Consider the following 26722-nt stretch of genomic DNA (forward strand, 5'->3'; position numbering starts at 1 on the left):
GAGGTAACTCCCATTGTTGCATTTTAAAAACAGTTCTGGTAGGTGTTTCATAGTCATTTTCCTTTTCTGCTCATTTGTGTACCAAAGAAAAAAGGCGGCACGCTGCAGGCAAAGATGAAAAATAAATGGACTTCATCAACATCAAACGTTGTGCATTGCAGTGCCAGCGTGAGGTGATGAGTGGACAGAATAAAGAGGCGAAGGGGAACAGGAAGGTAGAAAACGGGGTCAGTGCAAGTTTACGTAACGCCCCCTTCGGAGAAAGCCTGAGCGCATGCAGCAGCAGCAGCAGCAGCAGCAGCAGCAGCAGCAGCGGTGGTGGGGGTGGGGGTGGAGGGTTGGGCTCACACTCATCTATGCCAGCTACAGCACAAATACACTACATCCCCCTCCCCAAAGGGTCTGTCCTGAAATGGGGGGAGTGCACATTAGGAGGAACAACTACCGCAACATAGTTGGCTAATCTTTAGTCCCATCTGTTGCTGGTCCCAGGACTTTTTAAAAAAAAAATTTTTTTAGATCAGACCTTCCAGCCTCAAGGCAGGTAGATGAAGTTCAAATGTGCATTGTGGTGAAAGCACTCCTCATGCTTCCAGTCCTCACTAATGCAGGAGACGGTGCCCACAGTGATGTTCGTTTCAGCCCTGAATAACTCATGTTCACTCAGACAGCGCTCACGCTGTCATTTCATACCCTCCACTTCACAAAACCCCAGTGGATGTTGAAAGCAGCTGAGTGGATCACCTCACCTGTCAGTCTCACACAAGTGTTCATGTAGCTGGCCTCGCCAGCGATGTACATCTTGAGAAGAGGATTTATTAAAACAGACGGCAACATAAAGAATTATAATCATAATTACAAGCATAATGTCTTGTTTTCCAGAGCCTTGTGGACCATACCAGCAGCTGAAGGACCAAACCGTCTGAAGATCCAGTGACAAAATGCCAGAGAAATTTTTACATTTCTACAGGTGAGGCAACATTACGGCTGTGTTCATGTTTGTGTTATCTGTTATAGACCGCAGCAGCATAAAACAATGAACAGTTTGTATTCGAGTCTCCAAAAGGGGAGATATGTAAACAGAAGGCATTGTGGTCTATTTTTGAGGTGGGTCGGTTGCACAACACAACTTTCTTAACTAAACCAGAGTGCAGTGTTTTTAGCTAAATGCATTCTTGGAATAATTTGGACAGCTGAGCTTATTCCATCAAGACAAGAAAAGAAGCAAGAATACCAACAAAGTCTGCTCATAATCACACCATAATCTATATAATTTGATTGTTGGGTTTCTCTCTGTTGAAATAAGAAATTACTGTGTTGTATTTGGTGCTATATAAATAAAGTTGAATCGAATTGAATTGAATAAGTGGGACTTGGGAGGTTTAAATTAACGTGTAATTGGAAGTTGGTTGGTTAGAATCTCCTTGCTGACCGTCCCTGAACTCCCAACTGCTCAGGTTATATCAGGGAGGACATCCAGTGTAAAACCTGTGCCTAATCAGACATGTGGATCTATTGATCTGCTGTGGCAGCCAAAACAATCCTTTAACTAGTTTGTGGGTGTTAGTGTTAAGACATTAGCCTTCAGATTCCATTGAGAGATAACTGAACAACCAAACCAAACACACAAGATAAAGATAAGCAATGTGTGTTTTCTTTTCAATTGGACTTCAACCTAGACCTGCTAATGTCACCCCCCCCGACCCTCTGTTATAAATGTTCCTGTACTTCGTGTTTTTAAGTTCATCCAAGCTGTGTTTTCTCCTCAATCCAGCCTATGAATCATGGGAAACGTTGAGAGCCAGAACGGGGACCATGCCCTCTACGGTAACGGACGTGGCTATTTGTCACGGAAGCACATGTCTCGGTCTCTCCGCATCTCCAACAAGCAGTCCCGACGCTCTCGCCACGCTTCGTCAGGGAAGATAGAGCACAGAAACTCGGAGACAAGCACACGCTCCAGCAGCACCCCCAGCATCCCACAGTCCCTGGCTGACAATGGGCTGGAACCATTCAACGAGACAAACATCCTCCCCGACTTTGGTAGCCCCATTTGGGTGGACCGCGTGGCCATGAATCTGCGGCCTGTCTCCTTCCACAATGACCTGGCAAGTCCTTCGGTGCACATGAATGCAATGCACATAACTCTACCTGGTCCCATGGCCGAAGAGGTGCAAGACCAAGATGACTACGCCGGCGAGGTGAAGTACATACCGAAAACTCCGGAGGGCTCCAAGGAGGCCGTGAGCTTCAAGAAAAGGTCTAAATCAGCAGACATGTGGCGAGATGACAGCCTGGAGTTCTCTCTCTCTGATGTCAGTCAGGACCACTTGACCAGCACAGAGGAGATCATAGACATGTCCAATGAGAGGGACTTCACAGACTGTGAAGGCCACCGCCAGTCCAGCCCCACAGACTCCACGGACAGGGCCAACTCCCTGGATGAGTTGTTCAGGCAGCCGAGTCCGGCCCGCAGGCAACCGCACGGACGCTACGCCAAGTGGCACGACAGCAGCAGGGCTACCAGGGAGGGAGAGGACGATAAGATGCTCTCTCCTTCAGAGGAGGAGGGAAACACTTATGGGGCGTACACACTTCCCTGCCGGCGATCTCACTGCCTGTCTGAAGGCCTGAGCAGCCACCAAGCTGCAATGTGCACCAGCATGCAGGGCAGGAGGGCCAAGACTATACAGGTAAGCAGTCTGAGGCTGTGTTTGGATTGTTGGGTCATAAAGTGACACTTTCGTTTAAGGTCAGAAACATGAAATATTAACCACCGCATTGAATATCAGCCCACAAAACAAACTGTTGTCTGTTGCTGCTTCTACTAGAACTAATTCTTGTGGCAGAGCAGAAACTTCAGCTAAAGAATACTAAATTCCCGTAGTGTGTGCATTCTTAAAATGGGCCGAACTGAGGGGAACACGATCGGGAACTCACAGCTACTATCCCAAGTTACTACTTACTTTTTAGTTTCAGAAACTGGTAAAGTAAATCCACAAGCTTTAAACATTGTTGACACTGATCTTTTCATCTCTGATAGGATTTGACATGCAAACTTCTAATAAACAAAATGTCTGCACTATCTCTGATATCTAGAAAGCTCAAAGGGTGGTCATTACAGTGACCTCCAGGACTTCTACAGTTAGACTGTCCAATCACACATAAGCTTCCCATCAAAAACACCCAGTGAATTGCTTCATATTGAAGAGCATCGAGTTGGAATAGCACTCATTTATGGAATGTTTTCGAAAATTTGACAGCCATGAATACGGTAATCAAGTCTTAATTTTCTGTAGCTCCGACAGCACAGGCAACAGATGGAGGATCTTTTAAAACAAACATAATAATGTGAAATAAAACAGGTTATAAAAGTAACACGGGCCAATATTGGCCATGAATGGATTTTAAAATGATGTATTCATGTATTCACGGAGCCCCTCTCTCAGGTTAAGGAAATGTCAAGGCCCTGAACTGTTTAAGCTGTGTCAAGGCTCCTTTGTGTTTTTTGGGCGCCGTATGTTTTCCTGTGCAGAATCTTAATGTCGTCTTGTGGCATCACCAGGAAGACAACTCCCTTCATTCATTTTTTTTCCCCCCTTGCCCTCCATTGTGTCTGAGCATTTCCTCTGCTGCATTCACCTCACGGATAATAAGCTTCTGAAACAGATTAGGTGCTAAAAAGAAAGCCGGTGTCAGGGGAGCGACGTGTCGTTTCCTGATGAAACTGTTGTTTTTCTTGGGAGAGGAGACTGCAGTGATGAGAAGGAGGAGGGGAGAGGGGCTGCGGAGCGAGAGCAGCTTAAAGTCACTCCCTGTTAGAAATGCCTCAGTCTTTTGTTATGATAATGAGGGGAGGCCTGTGGAAGAGTGTAACAGTAAAACGTGTATGGTGGCCCTGTCACTACGGGCCATCGTCAACCCTGGTGAATGGAGCTCCGGAGCGCCTGATTGGGTCATGTGACCAGATGGAGATACCGAGCTCAGAGTAGCCCCCTTCATCTCCCAGGAGCCTTTGGCCATGTGGGTAGGAGAGGGCAGACCCCGTGGTGCCACAGGGAGGGCAGACTACTCTGTACTCGCACAACAGCGGACGCTTTGCTGCCACTAATTAATTTTAAACAGAACCTGAGGATTAAGACACACATGGGCTCTTGATACCATTTTTATTTTTTTTTATTTGTTTGCAACATGTTTGCTTCACCCGCGCTGCCTTGTGTCTGCAGAGATTGCTTAGCTGTCAGTCAGGAGAGGAGTTCTTATTGTTGACTGAGTGATGAAGAAAGCGTGGCTGCCATGTCATGCCGTCTCACCTGTCTTGTGCCTCTGCCACGACTCAGGATGTCACAGCCGGAGAGGGGAGCGAGTATGACGACAGCGGCATCGACGGGGTGACGGCGGAGGCAGAGCACCAGTCCCGGCGCTACAAGACCATGTCAGCCTCCTTCTCGGTGTGCTCGGTGCACGGCAGGAACATGTTCGCCGGGAGCGACAGCGGCAGCAGCAGCGGTGGCGGCGGGGCCAACGAGTGCGTTCAAGGCGTCTACGAGAACTTCCGCCAGGAACTGGAGATGAGCTCCTGCCAGACGGAGAGCTTGGAGGAGGCGGGGTCGGCCCTGAGCGACGAGCAGAGCACCATGAGCTCCGCCTACCAGTCCGACATGCTGCTCAGCGTCGTCCAAGGGATGGTGCGCAAAGCTGGCAAGCTCGCTGTCAAGAACTTCCTCGTACACAAGAAGAACAAAAAAGTCGAGTCGGCCACAAGACGCAAGTGGAAGAGTTACTGGGTGTCGCTGAAAGGTGTGTTACGTCATCGCTGTGGCCATAGTGTTAATTACTACACACCACTTGTTTGCTATCAGCATTTGAGGCCCCGTTCACAAGGTTCTTTAATGAAAAGGCAAAACCTCTGCTGCATTTTGGGTCTTGGTTTACACCTCAATAGTACTTTGAGATCAGCTCCCAAAGTGAAACTTTTAGAAAACGTTTCGACTCCATCATCGTGTAAACGGGAGAAAAAACAACTTTATGAAAATGCTTGGACTCCATCTTTGTGTTTTGCGCATGCACACCACGGCCATAGCAAATTTGCTCTTGCGTGAGTAGATGTACAATAACAACAACGGCCGCTTCCAGAGGGGTCGTGACTCCGAGTCCATGTTCTCCTCGGATTTGGTAGTTTTATAGTTGAGCCTGTAATAACAATCCAACTTTGTTGTCTGTCAACACTAATGTCCATGTACTCGCCATTGTTAACGTTTATAGTATGTTGTTCTTTCCATGCATGTGTGTGTGGGTTCTTTACAAAAACAAACAACAGCGCCCACTAGTGGTCCTGCTTGAAAATTATTTGTCATTTTCAAAACATTTCCGCATAAACACTAAACTTTTCCAAATCGAAATCGTAAAAACGATGCGTTTTCACTTGAAACGTTGTGTAAACGGGGTCTAAATTTGATTAGTTTTTTTTGTTCACATGCATATCAACAGTAATTGTGCACTCACTGATGAACCAGCGTCTCTGAACACCTCCTGCTGCTCCCGACTGTGCTCGCAGTTCTCAAAATGTGTGGCAGGCTTCTCCTTCAGAATGCCAAAGAGCTCCAGTCGGGGCACGACAACGGGAAAAATTTGTTAGTCAGAGAGATGCCTTTTTATCAGCACGATCTTAAAAACAAAATACTTTGAGGCTGAAGCTGCAAATTTTTATTTCTGAATTTGCTGGTACTGAATCAAAATGCTAAAATTAGCCATAACTACAACAATAGTAGCAGAGCTGTGATTTTTACTGCCTCTGGAGCACAACAGTAGTTAACTACTGTTAACTGTGTTAATTGTCTTATGATATGAAAAATAAAAGAAGGAAAGGAAAGGAAATTAAACATTCAACCATAAACTGATACTTGCCTTGAGGCCAAACAAGCATGAGAGTCTAGTAGGGTAAGGCCTGAAATGCTGAGAAGGACCGGGCTTAGATACATATGCTAGAGAGGATATACTAAGAGAAGCAGTACAATACAGTATGTTATATGTGTTGCCATAGATTAGTGAAGCAAACTTCCCACAACTGACGGGTCACTTCTGTGGGTCCCTGAGCATTGAATTTAACTGCCAAATGCCCAGACTATAACAGGAAGAGCATCTGGTGTGAAACTGGTGTCAAATCAAACTTAAGAATCACATGATCAGCTGTGGTGAGCGGCAGAAACAAAAACTGATGCAGAAACACTAAAAATCTCAGTTTAATATTCATATAATGATCATAAAGAAATGTTCATTATCACATTTTATGCCATTCCCTGAGACTTGATGCTTCTCCAGCTGACACAGCAGTTCTGCTGCACTTCTTATTGTTGGCCACTGGAGAGCAGAATTAAATTGCTTATAAAAACGGGCTTTTTAAACACAGACACACACACACACACACACACACACACACACACACACACACACACACACACACACACACACACACACACACACACACATTTATAATAATAATAATAACAATAATAATAGTAATAATAATAATAATAATAATTATTATTATGTTTCCTTCCTGTGGCCAACATCTGTGCTGTCAATTAATGTGTTGTTTTGAAATTCCCAGGTTGCACTCTGTTCTTCTATGAAACTGATGGCCGTTCGGGGATCGACAACAACAGTATTCCCAAGCACGCCATCTGGGTAGAGAACAGTATTGTCCAAGCTGTACCAGAGCATCCCAAAAAGGACTTTGTGTTCTGCCTTAGCAATTCCCTCGGAGATGCTTTTTTGTTTCAGGTAAGGAGAAAAAACAAAACAAATCTGAAATGTCACCTCAGATAAAAGCAATTAATCATGTGGACAAGCTTTAATTTAGTGGACACCTACTGCTTCCAGCCTGGAATCAAACCACAGAACACAAATAAAGACTTTTCTGTTTTATAAGCTGTGGCGCTGCTTTGGTGTGCGACCTCTGACCTTTCACCGTCTGACCCCACGCAGACCTGCAGCCAGACCGAGCTGGAGAACTGGATTACGGCCATCCACTCGGCGTGCGCCACCGCCGTCGCCCGCCAGCATCACCGGGAGGACACGGTCCGGCTCCTCCGCGCTGAGATCAAGAAGCTGGAACAGAAGATCGACATGGATGAGAAGATGAAGAAGATGGGCGACATGCAGCTGTCTGCTGTCACTGACACCAAGAAGAGGAAGACGATCCTGGATCAGGTCTGTTTAACTCCTCACACAGACCTCATCAGAACTTTCACCTCGATTCTTCATTCTTATTTTAGTTTTCCTTGTCTGATTGATTATATTCCAAACTTTATTTAAAACATTTTGACTTTAGTGAGCCCACATAACTGATTCTGAAGAAAAACACAGGACAGAAAATGTGCAAAGCAGCTTTTTCAAATGAAGGAATGTTGCTTGATGCTGCAGAAGGAAAAAAACAAAACATATTGCAAGATAAATATTTGACCACTAAACGTGCAGTGAAATGCACGAATGCAAAACATACCCATTGTAGCATACGTACTACTGTGTGTACAGGTTATATTTGTGCCAACATGGTCACATATATTATTCTAACTATAACATTTGTAAGGATATTAAACCTGTATGGGGCATGCATTAAAATAGTTGTACATTTCAAACTTAAAATGTTGTTTTTAAGAGTTTTTTCATCTTTGAGACTGAACCTCAACATCTTTTTATGCCATTTATATTCAGAAAAATCTGTTTAGAAAGTCTAAAAATGACCAAATAAACACACATTTCTAGCAATAAATGTGAACGATTAGTCATTCTTTGGTAAAATATAGTCACCACACAACAGAGTCCTACTATCTAATATGATAATGTGTTATTTGCAGCAAACGTGCATAAACCAGATGAATTAGACGTATGACTGACTGCCAACTTATGGCCACCATAGGCTAAAACTAAACCTTTGAAGAGTTAATTGTACTAAACATGTTGAAAATACACGTCAAAGATGGAGAATACATTTGCACAAGAAGACACGGGGATGTAAAAGCCAGACGAAAGAGTTTAGAGCACAGAGACTAAAAGCAGCATCACCAAATGTTTTTGATTCTGCTTTTAAGAAAAACGCCACAAAAACAAATAGGAATGCGTCATACAGTGTATTACTGAGTGCGTTTTGGTTTTATCATTAAACATTCTTCGCTTCTTTCCTGCTCTGTACAGTCGGCTAGTTTTCCGGAGAGAATAAAAGAAATGGCACACATTAATTCTAATGCATTTCTCAATTAGAGCGGTAGTTTTAGTGAAAACAAACCTGCTTGTGCTTTTATGGGCTGTTGAGCCTCGGAATGTTAATGAAAGTCTGAATTAGTGTTGGTTTTGTCGAGTATTACATCCACACGAGAGCTTCTGCCATCGCCCCCCCACTGTTATCTGTGCCTGTTAACACCAGTGAGAAGGACATCTGCTGCGGGATGAAGTTCAGCTGAAGCACAAACTACTAGAATGTTGGGGTTTTTTTTCTACTCATACTGGTTCATTGCTATAGTCAACAGTCATTACTTTGGAAGCTGTGTATGGTTTTCCTGTATACAAGTAATTTTCCTTGAAACCAGAGAAGCAGGGAGTGGTGGGAGGGAATTAAATGACATATTTCACAGGTATCATCTATATGAGGCTACAGAAGATCCGCTTTTTGTTTCTTTTAACATGCTATGCAGTTGGCACCAGTCAGAAACCTGCCACTCTCCCCATTAAGTCCAAGAATTGGTGTCTTTAATGGATCTGTCCGATTCAAGCGAGAGAATAGGTCAAATGGCCTTTGTTTTGGTCAGTTAGGTAGTAGAGCCTGGTTGATGCTGATCTGTTTGGCAGCGTCAGGTTTCAAATTGTGCGGCGCTGAATGGATGCGGGACGGCTCCTTGGAAAGCTGAAACGCTCCCAGCCTGGATCTGCCAGTGGAATGCGCAGTATTGTTTCTCTTCGGTCTCCAGGCGACTTGGCTGTGATACAGAGCTCTCCACCATGGCACCGGCCGTCTCTTCCAAACACCAGAGCGGGACCGTGACTGGGAGGGGATGGCCCAGTGAATAATAACAATGTCCTGCTCGACTGCCCCAGTAAACATCAGACTATTAGGCTCAAAAGTGCGCAGGTTGGCAACACGGGGCTTCTAGGGGAAGAGCGGAGAAGCTCCATCGAAATCCGAAGTTGTCAAGAAAAAAAGAGCCTCGGTGAACAATTAACAGTTGTTTTTTTTCTTTTGTCTCTGCGTGTCCCGGCAGATCTTCTTGTGGGAGCAGAACCTGGAGCAGTTTCACATGGATCTCTTTCGATTCCGATGCTACCTGTCCAGCCTGCAGGGAGGAGAGCTCCCCAACCCCAAACGCCTGCTGGCGTTCGCTTCTCGCCCCACCAAGCTCGCCATGGGCCGACTGGGTATATTCTCAGTCTCTTCCTTCCATGCACTGGTAAATGTCCTCTCTTTGCTGTTTCTGTTTCGTCTATATTTAACTTGAAGTCGCACACCACTGCAAAACCATTAGTTTTTGAAGTAAACGATTACTCTCATTACATAATTGTGCGATTTCTGTGAGGGTCTTATGTTTGACACCCCTTCTGTAGAAGGAATCCGTTGTAGAGCCACTGCGTCGTTATGTCCTGTTCCCTCTGCAGGCTGGGAACTTTAGTCGTTACATTAACAAGTTTATGTCGTATTAGTTACTATCTTAAACCTGTTTACACATCGGTTCTTCTGAGAGCAACATGAAAAATAACATTTATATTGGCCTGTTTCAACAGTAGATGTGATTTATCTGTCACCTTAAATGAACATTAACCTGTTGGTAGTTTATCTGAACTGTTTTGTTGCGTCCTTCTTAATTTCCAAGTCTGTTTGTCTGATGCACAGGCGTTAAAACAGTTGATAACATTGGGTGATTTAAGCAACGTTTAACTTCTAAGTGACTTCTGCTGCTCTTTAGAAAATTGTTAGCCTCAGATTTGGCTGAAGCAGTTTTGTAAAAGGTCACTATTGCACTAAACTCCTGTTCACCTGAGACGGTTTGCCACATTGCTGAACGGGATCAGTCCAACACGCCCAACTGTATTTAGCATTAGCTTGTATCCACATGACCTGTGAGGTATGATGAGCAGTTTTGTGTAAGATTACTAGATTGTCCTATTATACATGTTGTGTTGCTGCTTCTTTGTTGTTAGTTTGTGGACTTGTTTCTTCTTGTGTGAACAGCAAGATTATAGAGCATCGCCACCTCCAACGACCTGGTTTTAACCCCTACCGAGTGCTGACAGCTCAACTAATATAACATGTAAATCCATGATAATGCAACTATCTGCACATTTCTGAGACACCCTAACTAGAAGAGACAATTAATAGCAATGGAGAAGTCAAACTTTTTCAGTAACTTCACTCCTTCTTAAAGAAAATTGTAGCCAAGTACTAAGTTCTAGTTGCTTGCAAAAAAGTCTGTTTGATCAGCTTGAGCGTTTTCTGAACACAAACTGTGATTATTGCCGTTAAACCTGCAGTTCGAGGAAATCACAGTCTCTTTACACACTTTCAGCAAACTTTCTAAGATTGTAAGTGGAGCAGCATGCTGCATCGCTCTCGAAATACGCTTTGGCATTACTTAGCACGCCCGGTGACTCCGCTGTCAGGACAATCGATCGCAGAAGCTGAAACACTCTGTGTGAAACCACGTTTTTCCATGATGGCTGCTATTTTAGAGGATGGGTCTCACATGGGGCACCTGTTTGGAGAGTTCTCTGCTCAGTTTTCACCCTCCCACTGCTGCACGGAGGTTATGTGCTCCAGATATAAAGGGACTCGAGGAAAATGCTATTTGATTTTTAGAGACCTGCTTACAGATCGGTGAGGAACTTTTTTTTATTTTATTTTTTTCTTTCCCCTCACTACCACCAACGCAGTGTTACAGAGCAGGTGGGTGTTGGAGCTGCGTGATAGCAGTTCGGAATGTCGATTGCTGAGCGCTTTCCTGCACTCCCGCTTCTAATTTGCTCCTTCCCACATTCATGAATACCTGCATCACCATTATGTCCAAAAAGGCCAGAACAAGTGCCTACATGGATATGAGAGCTGTTGTTCCTGTTACCTTTCATTCTGAACATTTAGTTGGCTTTTGCGTTATCACAGATCACAGGTGACATGCAAGAGACACACAAACTTACAACTCCATAAGCAGATTCAGTGGTCATTACAGTTTTGCTCCATTACATTTTTTTTTTTTTTACATTTAATCCTTTAAAGGACAAGTCGTTGTATTTGGTGAATTTTTATAATTTGTGCAAATAATGAAAACATGTGACACATTTCGCTGTAAACCTCTAGTATAGTGACATTAACACTGATGTGTTTATTCCTTTTGTGATTGAAAACCAGCTTTCACTTCCAATAACGCGCAAGATCGTCCAATCATTGCTTAGATTTTGTAAATCTGTAGTACAGTAGTCCTGGATGAGATGCATCAACAACATTTTACACAAATCCAGTCAATAATACATCCATTTAGATGACATTCTTTGTTTATAAATCATTGAAAATATGTGCAGTTATGGTCAGTTTTTATACTTTTCTCACAGATATTATTATCAAGAAGTAGCAGTGAAGTGAAGACAGTCTGTCCTCTCTCTCCCTGGCTTGTTTCAGGTTTTAAAAAGTGTGTTGCTCCAACCAGCCAATCAGAAATCAAACCCTATATAGTGTCATCGGGGGTTTAGCCAATCCCAATCAAGGTAGGCCCTCCCTTTGACTCCTCCCACAATTAAGCTGCTCTGCTCTGGCACGTGGCACCACGAGAGGAAGTACTTCCCCCTCTTCCCAAGATGGGCATGTGTGGGCGGAGCCAGTCCAGCTCACACAGACACAGCAGATTCTGAATGCAGCTCCTATGATCCAATATTCAAATGAGGAAAATCAAGTTGAAGCTCGATTTGGAGCAATACACTTTCACTAAAACATTTTTGGACCAACGAGACCATTTGAAAGTGTTGAAAAGCTGGATAATATGACGGCTTTAATGTCTTTTCTTTTCATGCCTCCATTGATTTATTCCTGTTTCGTCCCCCTGTGGTGTTTATATACTGCATGTCTAATGGTTTTTCTCTCATAGTGGCCAAATGTGACGGCAGCTTGTTGTCCTCATCTTGCTTTTATGTGTTTTAGCCCTGACTGTGCTGCAATGTTTTGGCAGGTGGCCGCTCGCACCGAGACGGGAGTTAGGCGACGGACACAGGCCATGTCTCGTTCCTGCAGCAAGCGCAAAAGCAGGTTCTCGTCCCTGTGGGGTCTCGACACTACCTCAAAGAAAAAGACTAAAGCCCATCCCACTGTGAGCCAGGTGTGTGACCACTTCGCCTGCCATCAAACCCTTATTAGCCTTTCCAGCATCCAGAAAGTTCTTTGTTTTTGCCCTTTCGTCAAGCATCCATCGACTGTTCCTCTCGAGGTATGACTACTTGACCTTTGTTTGTTGTTTCCTCTCTGCAGGTGTTTGCTGATGGCGACGAGCCGGTGAAAAAGTCTGCAGATGGCTTATATGCCGATCCTGCAAAGGAAAACACAGTAAGGATGACTCATCCGGTCTGTTTGCATTAATTTGTCAGGAAGCAGTGGGCCAGGGTAGAAACTTTGTCAAATCATTTTCTGATCCGTCTTTGAACTCCACTAAATGTTCTCCTTTCTTGTATCGTGAGTGAACCACACCACAGATGGCGAGAGCTTCTAACATGACAGCTCGTCAGGCTGATCAGAGGATCAAATGTGTCTTTCATTCCTGGTTCTCTTTTTTTTTCTCATGTGTTTTTTGTGTTGATAGAAGATTTATACGCTATAAAAGCCATCCAGTTTATATGATCAGGCCTTTTTTAAAGGTCTATTTAAACCAGGGGTGTCAAGCAATTATTAGTGCAGGTGCCACACGCAGCCCAATTTCATCTTGACTGGGCGAGAGTGGTAGAATAGTGCAATAACAACCTTTAAATTTGAACTTTTTCCTTGTTCTGGCGCAGAGTACACATGATGAAAATGTTTATATTTTCACCAACCAAACAATTACTACAGAAAATGACTCCAATCTCAACATAAAGCCAATTTTAATGAACCTGTCTGGTGCAAAATACAGTGAAATGTCCATAAAACCTTTATACAAACTCACCCTGACAGCTTTGAGTCTAGTGTGATAGCAACCAGGTAACGAGCTGTCATTGAAGAATGCAAACAAAGAATGTACAAACTGTACATGCAGACATAAATGGTATACAAAAACATGCATGTCATACACACTTAGAAATCTAAGGAGGGATAATTAATTGCGCTGATCAATATCAATAGCATAGATGAAATACGATGGTAAAATAAACTACACAGGTCGACTCCAACAGCCCATCAGTTATAAAACGCAAGATCTATAAAGTGTTATCAGTGCGTATTATAGGTTCCTGCTACCTCTGAGAAGCCACATAATCAAATGAAGTACGACTCCTCCTACCCTGTTTCAAATTCAGAAGGGATGTGGCTTTAGAGACAAAGGGGCGCTTGTACCTGTTGCCCTCCATATGAGGAAATCTGAGCCGAAAGCCAGAAGGCAAAAACTGGAAGTCAGTATGTAAGAGATGGGAGCTGTCAGAAAGGATTACATTAGCCTTCCTGATTAGTTGCCTCCTCTGAGGTTGTGTCACATCCTTTTATATGATAGACCAACAGCCCTTTAACTGGTCACAGTGGTATAGGAGTGAGCTGATTGGATTTTTTTTTTTCAATATTTGTTCTTTTAAAGAAAAGATTAATTTGTACTCCCTCCTCGGGCTGCAGTGGTGGAGCAGTTAGATGTCTCTGGCTCGAGTCTGCAGTTTGCTTGGGAGACTTTCTATGTGGACTTTGTATGTGTTGGTCCCATAGTTCCCGGATTGGTGACTTAAAGAAATGATTATAGGTGTGAATGTGAGAGTTTGTCTCTCTTTATTTGTTCTGTGGTGGATTGCTGACCTGCCCAGAGTCTATCCTGCCTTCCCTCATAGTCGGCTGAGGTCAGCTCTAGTTCTCTGGGACCCCGAGTTGGATAATGTGGGATAAAAGATGGATTATTAGTCCCACTTGTTGGCACATGGGGTTCAGTTTTGCTTTTGAGTTTGTTGAATCTGTGTTTGAATTCTTGTTGCAGCAAGTATCCACCATTAAAACTGACCAGATCTAGAGTCCAAGTTGTCCTTGTGAAGAAAGCAGCCAAATAGACATTTTCAATTAGTTCATGTCATATATTGTTATGAAAATGTATTTCGAGTACCGGGGACACAAACACAGAACATTTAGGTGTGAAGTACCTGAAGTAGGTTTTAATCTTCCCTCAAAGTCAGTACATTTTGTGTGCCCGATTGATCATTGTGTCTGACCAGAGTTTACCTTCATCGATTTCTCCTTTCATTTAGAAAAGTGAGGAGGGAACGGTGAAAAGCCTTCCTCGACCCAGCACAGAGAGCGACATCTGGGTGCCCGACCACCTGACCCCCTCCTGGGTTTGTCTTCCAAACGACCAGCCTGTGCTAACCATCATCCAGCCTGGGGAGTCTGCACTGTGTGTTCTGGAAACCATCTGCAAGGTAACGGCAGCCCGCCGGCCTCCATCGACTGTCTGTGACATCGCTTAACCTGAGAAACACCAACCTCCTCTCTGTCTTTGTTCTCATTCAAGGCTCATCAGCTCGATCCCACCAAGCACTACCTGCGATTAAAGTTCCTCATTGAAAACCAAGTGCAATTCTACATTCCCAAACCAGAGGAGGATATATGCGACTTGGTATGTAAACGCTTGCTTCAGCATGATCTTATCCTTTCTCCCCAGCTGGATTAAAGGTCAAAAAGTAGGTTTAAAGAGATGTCAAGGGCTGCAGAGACGCGTGTTTGAGGAATCACAATCGAGAAAACACGACAGCTGTATGAGTACCTCATGTTGAGAATCATAAATAGGCTCCGTATTTTCATCCTTTCTGTCGGGAAAGATCATGCACAAAAACATATTCATGGGGAGCTTTTATTAATAGTCAGAGCAGCGACTTTTGTGTTTTCATCATGTAATCCTCACACAGCAGACAGTATCCTTCACAAAGAAGAATTAACACTCGCCTTCCACGCTGTCATTAACCCACCCACCACACTACGACAAAAGTAGCCTGACGATTATATAATAGGCTCTTTCTTTGTTCTTCGCAGCTTTACAAAGAAATCGAACTCTGTTCAAAAATAACAAAGATCATCCAGTTCGACAGAGATGAATCCTGCATGATTGGTTACGGTGAGACCGATTTTCACTTAAAATGTTTTAATGAAGTCCGAGTCAAGTATCTCTATATGTGATGTCGTTTGAGGATAGTAATTGCTTTTTTCTGGCCTGCTCGTGATCTGTAGTTTTTCCACACCATTTCCCTTTTGTGCTGCACAAATCTCTCAGTTGTAATTCAACTTGCTCATCTCTCTCTCTCTCTCTCTCTCTCTCTCGCTCTCTCTCTCTCTCTGCTGCCCTTTCAAGTCTGAATCTTATATTTTCTGCCTCAGGTTTCTCCATTTCAGTGGTTGAAGAAGATGGGATACAGCAGCTCTACATCACTGACGTGAAGGCAGGGGGACTGGCCTTCGCTAAAGGTTCGCTCCTTTCTAAAATACTCTGTATAAGATATTTTTCAGTTATTTTATGTGTGTTGTCCAAACATTGTTTCTCCTGCTTAGGCCTGTAGTTATTTCTCTTTTTCTCAGTTTCCCTTCAAAATGCATTAGTGCATTATTACTCAACGTGTAGAAGACGTTTTAGCCCTCAGTTCGAGGTAGACCGTCGCAGATGACTGTAATCATCAGCACGGTGCCGCTCACTGGCCCTTTATGAGAGATGACACTCTGGATGACATTTGGCCACAGCTGCTTCACATTGGTGCCCCTGCAATGAAGATGGACTGCAGGGTTAAGTGATGCCAAAGTATCATGCTGGAAATGGTCACGGTGCAGGTGGAGTGCACGCAGGGATGCTCTGAAGCAGAAACTGAGATATCTGCAGCGTCAGCCGGTGGCCAGGCACGGAGAATGAGGCCTGAGAGAGAAAGCGTGAATGTCCCTCGTCTTTTGTTTACCTATTTTGGCGACTTTATCTTATGAATTTTCACAGTAAACCAGCTCCAAACTGTGAAACTTCACTGATATATAAGGAAATAGACATCACAACAAGAGCAACAGCAAAACCAACAAAAGAAGAGAGAACATAGCGTTTATATTTTTCTTTTTTACAGAGTACAGATTGGATATTGCACTACTCCATCACAGTGCCAAACACAGAAAGAAACTGTCTCACACTCCACACCTTTGGTTTGACGCAGTGAGTCTAAATACAAAAAAGGAAACCCATCCACAGAGCGGCAGAACATGCAAACTCCAGACAGGAAGGCATCAAGCCTAGAATCAAACCTGTGTCTTAGGCGGCACGATATCTGGTCAGCATGCTTTATGGTATAGTGTTCAGCATTATGACATCGATGTCATTTGTAGTAAATAAAAACATGAATGTAAAGACGTTAATGTCTTCAAGCTTTGGCCTTTGTTCTTCCATATAACAGTGCTCTCTCTCTTGCCCCTAATTAACATCAAACCTAACTGGGCTTATTTAGTCACATCACATTCATCTGCAGTGTGTTGACTGTTTTAGTTATTTTCCTGCCGCTGACCTCTTCCTTAACGTATCATTTAATTGGGGCTGCCAAACGAGTACAATTTGTGAATTAGTTCAAGAGCATCATTTTGTGGATATATTACAATTTACTGAAATTGGATTCATTTTGAATTAGCAGGCATGAGTGCACGGGAAATGCTTATCGTTATGCAGATATATTGTTAGAATTTTTACATAAAACTTACATTTTTGTTCATGCTTACACAAGCTTTGTGGTGAAAAGAATCAGACAGGATGCATTTGGATGATTATCATAGGTTCAGAACTGGAATCAGCCTATAAAATGTATGAAGAAGTGAAAACAGCAGCAGAAGTCCATTATGATAAACTGAGAGGACGTTTGTTCTTTGTACCATGCTGAATTTAGTCTTTATTAAACATCTATTCAAACAAATTGGACCACACAAATGCAGCGATCGTGCCTGGGTTTCTTTAAAACATAACTAATCTGACTGCCCCATTCAGAGACTTATTAATTAACATCAAATGCACGTTTGCGGACTGCGAGAGGGAGAACAAACAGGGAAAACATGCAAACGCTGTAGAAAAAAGAGAGCAAGTGCCAACCACGGTGCAGCCATCAGAATATTGAGTTACTGTTATTTAGCATAATCTGACAATATTCCCATCTTAATATCTCAATCAGGAATCTAATGGGCAGTTAGTTGATGCTGAAAACAAGGCAGATGGTGATTACCCTCTCATACCAGGGTAATTAGAAGATGTCTGTCTGTTGTGTTGAGGTCTGACAGCCAAATTGAATCACGGCTGGTTGTGTCCTTGCTCGCAGGTCTAAATGCTGGAGATGAAATCCTCCAGCTGAACGGAAAAGACTCCTGCAGCCTTAATTTCTCTGACATGAAGGCCGCCTTCTCTCAAGCCTCGCTGGCTCTGATGGTGTACACGCTGCCCTCGGTGGACCGCCGTCAGCTCTGCTACCTGCCGCCTCGCCGCTCCGACGCGGAGGAGGACCTCTACACCGACATCTTCTCCCAGAGTCAAGGTGAGGCTCATTGGAAAATCAAGTCAGGCATGCAAACCCACCACGTCTCAACATTATTTTTTCATTAATCATTGATGGCTGCCTCGAGTAACTTGTGACATTTACAGGCTCAATTAGCAGAGGGCACTGGGGAAGGTTAACTTAAAAATGTCCAATTCCCACACGTCAGCTGCGATGTGCGGAAACATTACTCATGGCGCAGTCGGTTAACGCGTTCAACCGAAAGGCTGGTGGTTCAAGTCCACCCAGGGACGAAACATGTTCTTTCCACCTTATCACCCCAACCGGGACAGAAAAAAGCCAGTCGCCACCTCTGAGACTCGATCTGCAAAGTTTTCTTCCTTCTTAAAAAGTGGAGTTTGTCCTTACCGCACTCGCTTCTGCTTTCCCATGTGGAATTGTTGACTTTTATCTTTAAAAGGACTGTGTTGTATTTGGCATCATATAGATAAAGTTGAATTGAATTGGTGACTTGGCATATAATTTCATTTTAATACCTCAAAGATGGCAAAACCTATTTTTGATTTCTACCTTAAAGGGGCACCATGTAAAAGTGCTTTTGTTGTGCATTAGAGGGCAGTTTAGAGTCACTTTCTGAATTTCAGCTCTTTGTTTTGTTTGGTATTTACTGTGTTTATATCTGTTGATCATGTAGACTACAGCTCAGTGTGGGAACCAAGCTTTTTTTTATGGTTGAGAATACTGTAAATACAAAACAAAGAAAAAACGTTAAACTTTCTATTTGACTTATTTTACCGGTCTAATTCCCTTAAGATGAAATCGGACTGTATGAGGCCACTGATCTTAAAATGTGTCTGACACCCCCAGACCCCCGTGTGACATTTTACACCTTGTGGTGGAAACTTGTATTGCAAGGCCGGGCCAAGTTGGAAATTTTGGTAGATTTATAGGAATGACATCACAAAATGGTCTTTGCAATGATTTTATTGTTTTGGTTCATTTGGCTTATTCCTGTTGGTAATATTTATTTATTTATTAAGCTGAAAGATGTTGTGTACAAAAAAGTAAATCTATCTCTATATTAAGGTGAGGAGACTGAGTATTGTGTGAAAGTCCCTTGTTTTTAATGTTTTTATAGCGATAACACAAGAGGAAATTAATCCTGTGCATAAATGTGCTTGTTTCAGAGGAAATCCTGGACGATGGGGTGGGACTGCTGCTGGAGAGCTCAGGAGACAGCCTGGACGACGACTCTGAGATCTTCAGCGAGTTCGACGAGTGCAGAAAGGTAGGAGAAGAATTTCACTTTATTTTCTCTCTTCCTTTTTTAACTATCCCCACAGAAAAAAAAAACTGACAGTACATCTCTCACATAATATTGCTGGCTTCTCTGCCTCGCTCCCGTCCTCTTGTCCTTCACAACATCACCTCTCCGCTCTCAGTTGGACGAAAAAAACCAACAAAAAAAAAACCCCCAGCTCATGAACGTTTTGCTTCTCCACAGTTTGAGTCACCATCTGTTACCGGCTCATTTTATCTCGCTTATGAATGCCGCTCACGCTTCGGCTGTACATCGGGGGGTTAACAATGTCCCTCTCTACACAAATGGGCATCATGTTTTTTTGGGTTTGTTTTTTTTTCATCTCCCTTCATGTCTGAATTAATCAGCCTTTGAAAGACACACTGAAGGCTTAACATCAATACACACCTCCGTGAAGGAACCAAGAGGGATATTATGCTCTAGAGATTTGAGATGAACACAACATACACATCAGTCAAGTGACAGTCACGTCCTGGAAATTCGGCTTGAATTGTAGTAGCCTGATTATGTGTGTTAAGGTCGGCAAATGAATGGAGGCATGTTTATTTTACTTCATGTGCATGCAGAGAATGAAGAAGAAAGTATAAAGCATGAATAGCAATGCTTGTTTATTAGTGTGTGAAGACCTTGAATGTATATTATAGTTAATTTAGTCGGCGTCGCCGCCTATTTTTTGCTTTTCTGATCTTGATCAGATGCTGTTGTTACGATGTGGAGAGTGTTGCTGTGAGCAGCTCATCGAATCGCAGGAATGTTCCTTTTTCTTGTTTGCTCACTTTTATATGTTCTGCGGTGTGTTTCGTGGGGCTTTGAAGCCCATTTTTACGAGGCAGTTAATACACACAGCATGTACACGCCTGTTTTTTAAAGTCACTGGGCCGGACTGGGGCCGTCCAGTCCGCGTTTGGTTTCAAGTCGTCTGCATTTATTGAGCATGTTTGATAAAACGTGACGTGCTTCTGTCAATGCGAAGCTGAAACATGGTGTATTTGGTTCCACGCCACCTTTTCCTGATGCATCTCAGAGTGCAAATGTCAAGATAACACCAATCTACCTCACAATCCTGGACTCGATATCAAAACTCAACTACGTCCACCTCAAAATGTCAGAAAGCATCCCTGATCTTTTTTTTTCATCGCACAAACACAACACTAGGAGCTAAAACAATGACCTCCTGAAGTTACACGGGCCATAAGCGGTCTCGTTCAAGGATTAAAATCACATCATGTAAACACTTGATTGGTTGAGGGGAGGAGGTGTAACCTTGTTTATGATCCGATCAGTCCTTGTAGAGACACGTGGGCGTGTCAGAGCGCGTCTGTTATGTAACTTCACCATTGCAGGAGAAGAAGCCGCCACTTCACACGTCAGCTTCATGCTGGTCTCTTCCTGATCAGACTCACCAAGGAGGGAGTTTCTTTGTGGTGTAGTTTTGAAAGAATCACAAAAAGGAAAACAATAAGCTTGATTAATCACGTAAACTAATCCATCCTCATGACTGGCAGACTTCCAGGTAAAGTTGGATGTGAGACCGTGTGTGCGTGTCACAAATTTCAAAGCATTATGGGATTGAATCAGATCAGATCTGAGCTGTTGTCATGTAAACACAGCTCGTCTCAAATCTCCCAAATTTATTTTTTTCCCGTCTTTTCTAAGAATGATCGCATTGTTTGAATTTAAACTATTAACTAAAGACCCGAAATGAATTGCAAACATGTTTATCTGCCCATTGATGGAGGTTCGGATTATTTGTGGTCATACAGGATAAGCTGATGAATGCATGTTTATTAGTTTTACTACAAATAAATGCAGAGATAGAAAAAAATTAAAAAACGAAAGTACGTCTTTTAAGTTGGCCGATGTTTCTGTGTCGCTGAGCAGCCGACCAAGAAAAGTTACAGGAAAGGAGTGTGTTTAATGCTTCTTCTTCCTGTAACCGCCTTTAGAAGGACTTGGCTTCCTCGATGAAACGAAGGCTCTTATGTATTAGTACAACATTTAACCATTAAATCATTTTCATTGTACAGACAGTAAATTAGGAGTTCACTGGAGGAGCTCCAACTCCTTGTCATTGCTCTTGCCCTTCGAAGTTCTTACAGTACCGGCTTCTTTACTTTCTTTTTTTTTTTTATCATCTAATGTGAAGCAGTTTCAGATTATTGCCTGCGCACGACCAAAACACGATGGAACGGCTGACTGCACGACCTGAACTGAAACTATTGTGTTGTTTCACTAAATCTGAAAAGTTTTTGTGTCGCGACACCAGAGATCAGCGAAGTATTTGTACCCGAAAAGTGGCCATGTATAGTTTTACACCGGCGGCTAATTAACGGCCGAACAACATGGTAACTAGTTTGAGATTAATCTGTGTCTCGACACTGCCTGACAAGTGATCCCCTCATGTGAACTGCCACTTCTTCCTGCGTCTCCACATTATATAAGAAGGGAAATATCAGCTGAATGGGAGACGTGCCTCAGGAAAGTGTGGTCATAAAGTTTACTTTATCCTCTTTTAAGTAAATGAGTCATTTATCTTTATTTTTAACCTTGTGAATTTCTCATCTAATTTTGTACTTTTGAAGGCGAGACAAACATTTTTTGGCAGCACAGTATAGATTAAAGTCCCAAACACTTTATTTAATTTTCCTTTCCTCCATCTCGTAACTCCGTTTCTTATTTTTGGATGGATTTTACTCACCATTCCGACTTGTTCTCACCCTTTAATACCACCGATTATTACATTATTATCAAACCTGTGCTTGAGGAGTTAACAGCCGTTACATTGTCGTGCTATATATTATCATTCCGATGCACTTATTGTACAAATACAAGCCCTTTTTGGAGGATTTATGCGAGGATTTCTAGTAAAGGGCTAAATGATTTACCTCCTCAGCCCTGGATTCCCCTCAGACATTCGACGTGTGATAATATCAGCAGGTGTTTTTCACTTGTCCCTCTCACAATTACTGAGCTATCTTCAGAGCTTGTTACCTGACCGCAGGAGTCGACCACGCAATCTGAGTTATTTTTTACTGAACACGTCTTGCCTTGCAAAAAACCATTTCTCACTGGGCTTCCTGTGAAACATCCCAGAGCTCCGTTTCCTTCTCCTTAACCTGCCGCTTTGTGATGAATCTGTGTGTTGACGCCGCCTGGCGAGCCTCCCCTCCGCGCACTACGTGACTTCTCATTGCACCACACTGCATTTCTGCAGCTGTTGTGAACTAAAATGGAAATATCGGCTGCTGTTAAGGAAATGAAGCAAGTGGCATCCCAAAAGGTTTTCTGTACATCCAAGAAAAAAGTGTAGACCCACGCTGATCCTTGACTTGTGCAAATACTGTATTACAGTAGGCTACAGCCAAAAGCAGGAGTTTTAAAAATACAAATGGAACTTGCTCTAGATAGGGGGTGTCACACATAAAGCCACACCTTGCTCACAAGAGGCTCCAAACCGATCCAACAAACCATCAAGCAAATTGTAAAAAATTTGAAGAAAGCATTTTTTTCCACCCAAAACAAATTCAAGAGCAGACAAAACAATACTGAAGCCAAACCTTCAGGTATCGACGACACTTCCATGAAAGCTGTTTACCTCATTATTCAAAACCATGCTGTCAGGGTGAGTTTGACAAAACACCCATAATGCAACATTCTTCTTGACATTTTACTGCATTATGCAACAGACGGTTTCATTAAAATCGGCTTTATGTTGAGATTGTAGTAATTTCTGGACCCTTTTCTTTGCTTTTGCAAAAATATAGAATTCTAATCATGTATGATCTGCACTACAACAAAGACAAAGCTTCAAAGTGTAAATTGAAAGGTTATTATGGAACAATTTTTATGGTTCTGGCCCACTCACGATGAAAATTGTTGCATGTGGCCCCTGAACTAAAATGTGTTTGACACCCACATTCTAGACGGTAGAATATCAGGGGGGGTTTTTTCTTTGACATTTGCAAATCTGATAACCTCAGAGCAGGAAAAGCTTTTTTTACTTCATAAGTAATTGAATCCTTTAGCTATATTAATAACCTTGTCAAACACTTGATTGTGTACTTCGAAGCCGTGACAAATGTTTTTGGCAGTGCACCAGACACTAAAACACCAGACACTGCACGCCCTGACTCGTTCAACGCAAAACACTGATTCAATCATGCACAAATACAGTCATGTTGCACTCTGTCTTTAACTTTATCTTTTAAGCAAACTGGGATTGTCCCTAAAAGTCCGTGGTATCAAACTTTTCTTTATAGGCACTCAGCTTTGCTTCCATTCGCTGTGTCAAGCAGGCGCGCACATGAAAGCCCTCATTTAAATACTCTCTGACAGGGTTGACCTGATCAGCAATTTCCCAGCTCCTCTGAGAGCAGAGTCTGTTTCTACTGACCAGATATCTTGGAAACATGATTGGGAAAAGTTAATTATAGATCAGATGCTCTGTATTTGTATGTAAAGATGCTAATTTGTGGTTTTCTGTTCCACTGATGGGACCGTCTTTACTCTGATTTGCTGCTTCTGTGGTGCTCTCAGTGTGTGAATGGGAGCTTTTTGTTTGAGTATTCTTGAATAGTTTAAGTGTGTCACCGGGGGAGTCAGGGGATTTACTTCCTGGATTCTCCTCAGACATTTGAACCTGTGATAATATCAGCAGGTCATTTTATTTCTGAGCTTGTTGCCTGATAAGAGGAGGGAACAACTCATTAGAGCTGGGGTTTTTTTTTGGCACATCAAAATGTTGACTGCGGGACGTTTCCCGGGATGTTTCCTGTGTGCAGCATCCGCTTAAGCCTGCTCCCTTGCCTCTTCCCCTCTCTCCCCTTTTTTCCTGAAATCCTGCATTTGTATTCTGCTGTGGTGTGGCTATCCGAGCCAATCCTGCTCCACCGCAACCTTGAGGAGGAGACTCCATTCCCTCCTGCTCCTTTGCTCCCTTTCCGTTCTGAAGGATTATCAAGGCTGATTTTTTTAAATTTATTTTTATTTTTTTTTTACGATGCTGCGAGAAGTGTCCAGATCTTCACACTCACACTGTGTGCCCGAGTTCACCCAGCCAGGAGAGGAGAGAGAGAGAGAGAAAACAGCAGAAAATCAGTGGCAGAGCTACAGCAGACTGTGAAGGCGCAGGAGAAGGCGAGTTGGAAGGCAGTAAGTGCTGGTGGGCGGAGAGGAGGAGGCTGAGCAGCTTCACTCATCCCTCATCACAAGCACCTTCTCCTATTTTAAAGCAGAGAAGACACACACACACACACACAAACACACACACACACACACACACACACAAAAAGCGGAAAAATGAGTTGGAGGGACGCTGTGTAGACTTGAGTCTTCCCAGAGCTGCTGACTTTCTTCCCACCCGGCTATGTCCGTCCTGAAGTGGAGCAAGCACAGCAAGCGCTCCTCAGACTCCATCTATGACATGCTTCATCTGGTGAGATTTCTCTCTTTGCTTTATCGCCGTCGCTGTGATAGTTGCTGTAAGAATGACGGGGGGGGGGGTAAACTCACCTTTCCCCCTGAGCCTCTTCTTGGCTGCTACTGACAGACTACAGGAATCTGTGAGTCACCGTTGTGTCGCAGAGTTGCCCCATAATCACCGGAGTGCTCCACGAGGTGCCAAAACAAAGCGGTGCGTGCAATCTGCATCTCTGCAGGTCCGAGCCCACTTCGCTCGGACTCTGAGCGACTTTCATTGGAGTTTTTCGCTCTTACCTCGAGCTGTGATCTCGGGCTGGTGTCGTTTTGTTTCGGGGGTTTTTAAAGGCTGGACATGCCGTCTTCTCTCACTGTCTTTTCAAAGGGAGTTTTTCATCTATATTTCATTCACTGTGGAGAAACGATTGTCTCAGACATCTCACAGTTCGGTCCATGACTTCCTCTCTGATTTACATAATGTTAATATTAATTTGAAGGCTTTGATTCCCTGCTCCCTCCCTCTTTCTTCTGTTCTTTCTCTTCTCCCTATCATGTCATGACAGTCCGTGTGCCCACACTGCCATGGTGTTAATTAGCCTGCACAGAGACTGTGACTGGATCACTAGTCCTTGTTTATTTGCATTTCATCACGTCAGTTTGGGATGTAAACACTGCATCTCCTCACAACATTAACACGCTGCAGGACAGATTATAGACACATTTTACTGAGGGAAGCCTTTGGTTGACGCTAATGAAGCTGCTCTCAAGTGAACTCTTTGCGCAGATGTAAAGCAGAGTGCCTCCTCTCGCAGCGGATTCACTTCTAAAGAGCTTTCATGGGTAAATAGACCTTCGTGAGGCAGTTAATATCAAATGTCTTTACTTGTTTGCATGTGATGTGATCCCTGTTGACATTTCTAATCAACAAAGGGAAACTCAAAAGTTGTCGGATTGCCTTTTATAGCCGCTCTTTCCTCAACAGATTCAGCTGGAATTCTACCTACGTATTAGTGGAATATTCATTTGCAACGTGTTCGGACTTTATTACACCGCCGAGTTCCTTCTGTTGATCTGGAAGCCGCCTGATGATTTCGGGAACATTGTCAGGGGAGACAAATGGGTGCTGCGCCTCACATATGAATGTCTGGTTGATTAGATAACAATGCTGATAACTACAGTGATTTGCGAAGCCGCAGGAGAAAGGCTGTGGCTGTCATTAGATAACATGCTGTTCTCGCTGCACTCTGCGGCCATGTTTTCTCATCACGTCCCAGCGCACAAAGCGTACATCCAGAAGAAAATGGTGACAGGTACTCCATGCATGTGCAGTAATTTAAAGACACATAAACATGCTGTGATCCTCTTGAGTGTAATGAAGATTGTTTTTATTTAAGAATTGTGACATTCCCTCTGCAGTTCTGGGCTTTGTTATTTCCCAGTAGAGCTTAATACTGTAGGAGTGATGGGGAAAAAATGGCCGTCTAGCCTCTAAACTCCATATATTGCAAAACAAAGACAACTTAAGAGTCTTCGCCTGATGGTGATCAAGTTCTTTGTCACTTTTTGTGCGCCTTCTTCTTTTTCTTTTTTTTTAAACTGTAACGTACTTCAAAATGAAGTCTCTCCCCAAACTAAACAACCTCAGAATACGTCATAAAGGAGAGCTGTGTTACGAGATGTTTGTTTTAGGAATTTATGATGAGTATACAGAGGCTTTATCTATAGATATGTTAACTCAGTGCTTTCATATTTAAGTGCTTTTATAATTGCAATTATTTATCTTTTGGTTGAATACACTTGCATATATTAGTAGCCTATTTATGTTTGTGCAACTTAATGAATCGAGTTCTCCGAGCGATCTGGGGTGACACTATCATAACAATAATAAGACAATCACAACCCCCCAGTATGGCTTGATTGTTATTTTTCTAGCTATTAAGTAGCTACTGTAACTTGACTTGTGACATAAAGGCATCATTCCAGGTTTTGACAGTTCTGGTTCTCTGTGTTGTGTTATTGCTTTTACTCCCCTAGTGGACACATTGGGTATTGCAGTTGATTAAAACAATGCAGTTAATATGTTTGTTGCAGATTTATACTATGCAAAGTCATTCTCGGACCATCTCAGAGGCTGATTTTGGTACTGATACTGGCTTACAATCCACAACCGAACTGGGAAACTGGTTTCTAAAATGTAAAATGAAGCTTTTAATTTTAAAACATGGTCCTTTTAAAGGTTGTGTTCGGCTTCATTGAAATGTGTTAGGAGAACTGAAGACAGAAAAGGTTGAGAAATTCTGC

The 26722-nt window shown here is 43.0% G+C and overlaps 1 protein-coding gene across 1 annotated transcript in view; it reads left to right on the forward strand.

The window, feature by feature from the left end:
* Positions 1-26722, forward strand: part of LOC308107292 (rho guanine nucleotide exchange factor TIAM1-like) — a 62062-nt gene that overhangs the window by 25601 nt on the left and 9739 nt on the right. Inside the window, exons 2-15 of the mRNA XM_080459566.1 lie at positions 883-970; positions 1775-2693; positions 4341-4800; positions 6611-6783; positions 6988-7212; positions 9258-9443; positions 12204-12350; positions 12500-12574; positions 14437-14607; positions 14700-14804; positions 15218-15299; positions 15560-15646; positions 17509-17721; positions 18870-18970. Coding sequence (XP_080315692.1) covers positions 1785-2693; positions 4341-4800; positions 6611-6783; positions 6988-7212; positions 9258-9443; positions 12204-12350; positions 12500-12574; positions 14437-14607; positions 14700-14804; positions 15218-15299; positions 15560-15646; positions 17509-17721; positions 18870-18970 — 2934 coding nt within the window. The 5' untranslated portion in view covers positions 883-970; positions 1775-1784. The remainder of the gene's footprint in view (positions 1-882; positions 971-1774; positions 2694-4340; positions 4801-6610; positions 6784-6987; positions 7213-9257; positions 9444-12203; positions 12351-12499; positions 12575-14436; positions 14608-14699; positions 14805-15217; positions 15300-15559; positions 15647-17508; positions 17722-18869; positions 18971-26722) is intronic.

This window comes from Lipophrys pholis (assembly GCF_963383615.2).
Source record: "Lipophrys pholis genome assembly, chromosome: 3".
NCBI classification, from domain to species: domain Eukaryota; kingdom Metazoa; phylum Chordata; class Actinopteri; order Blenniiformes; family Blenniidae; genus Lipophrys; species Lipophrys pholis.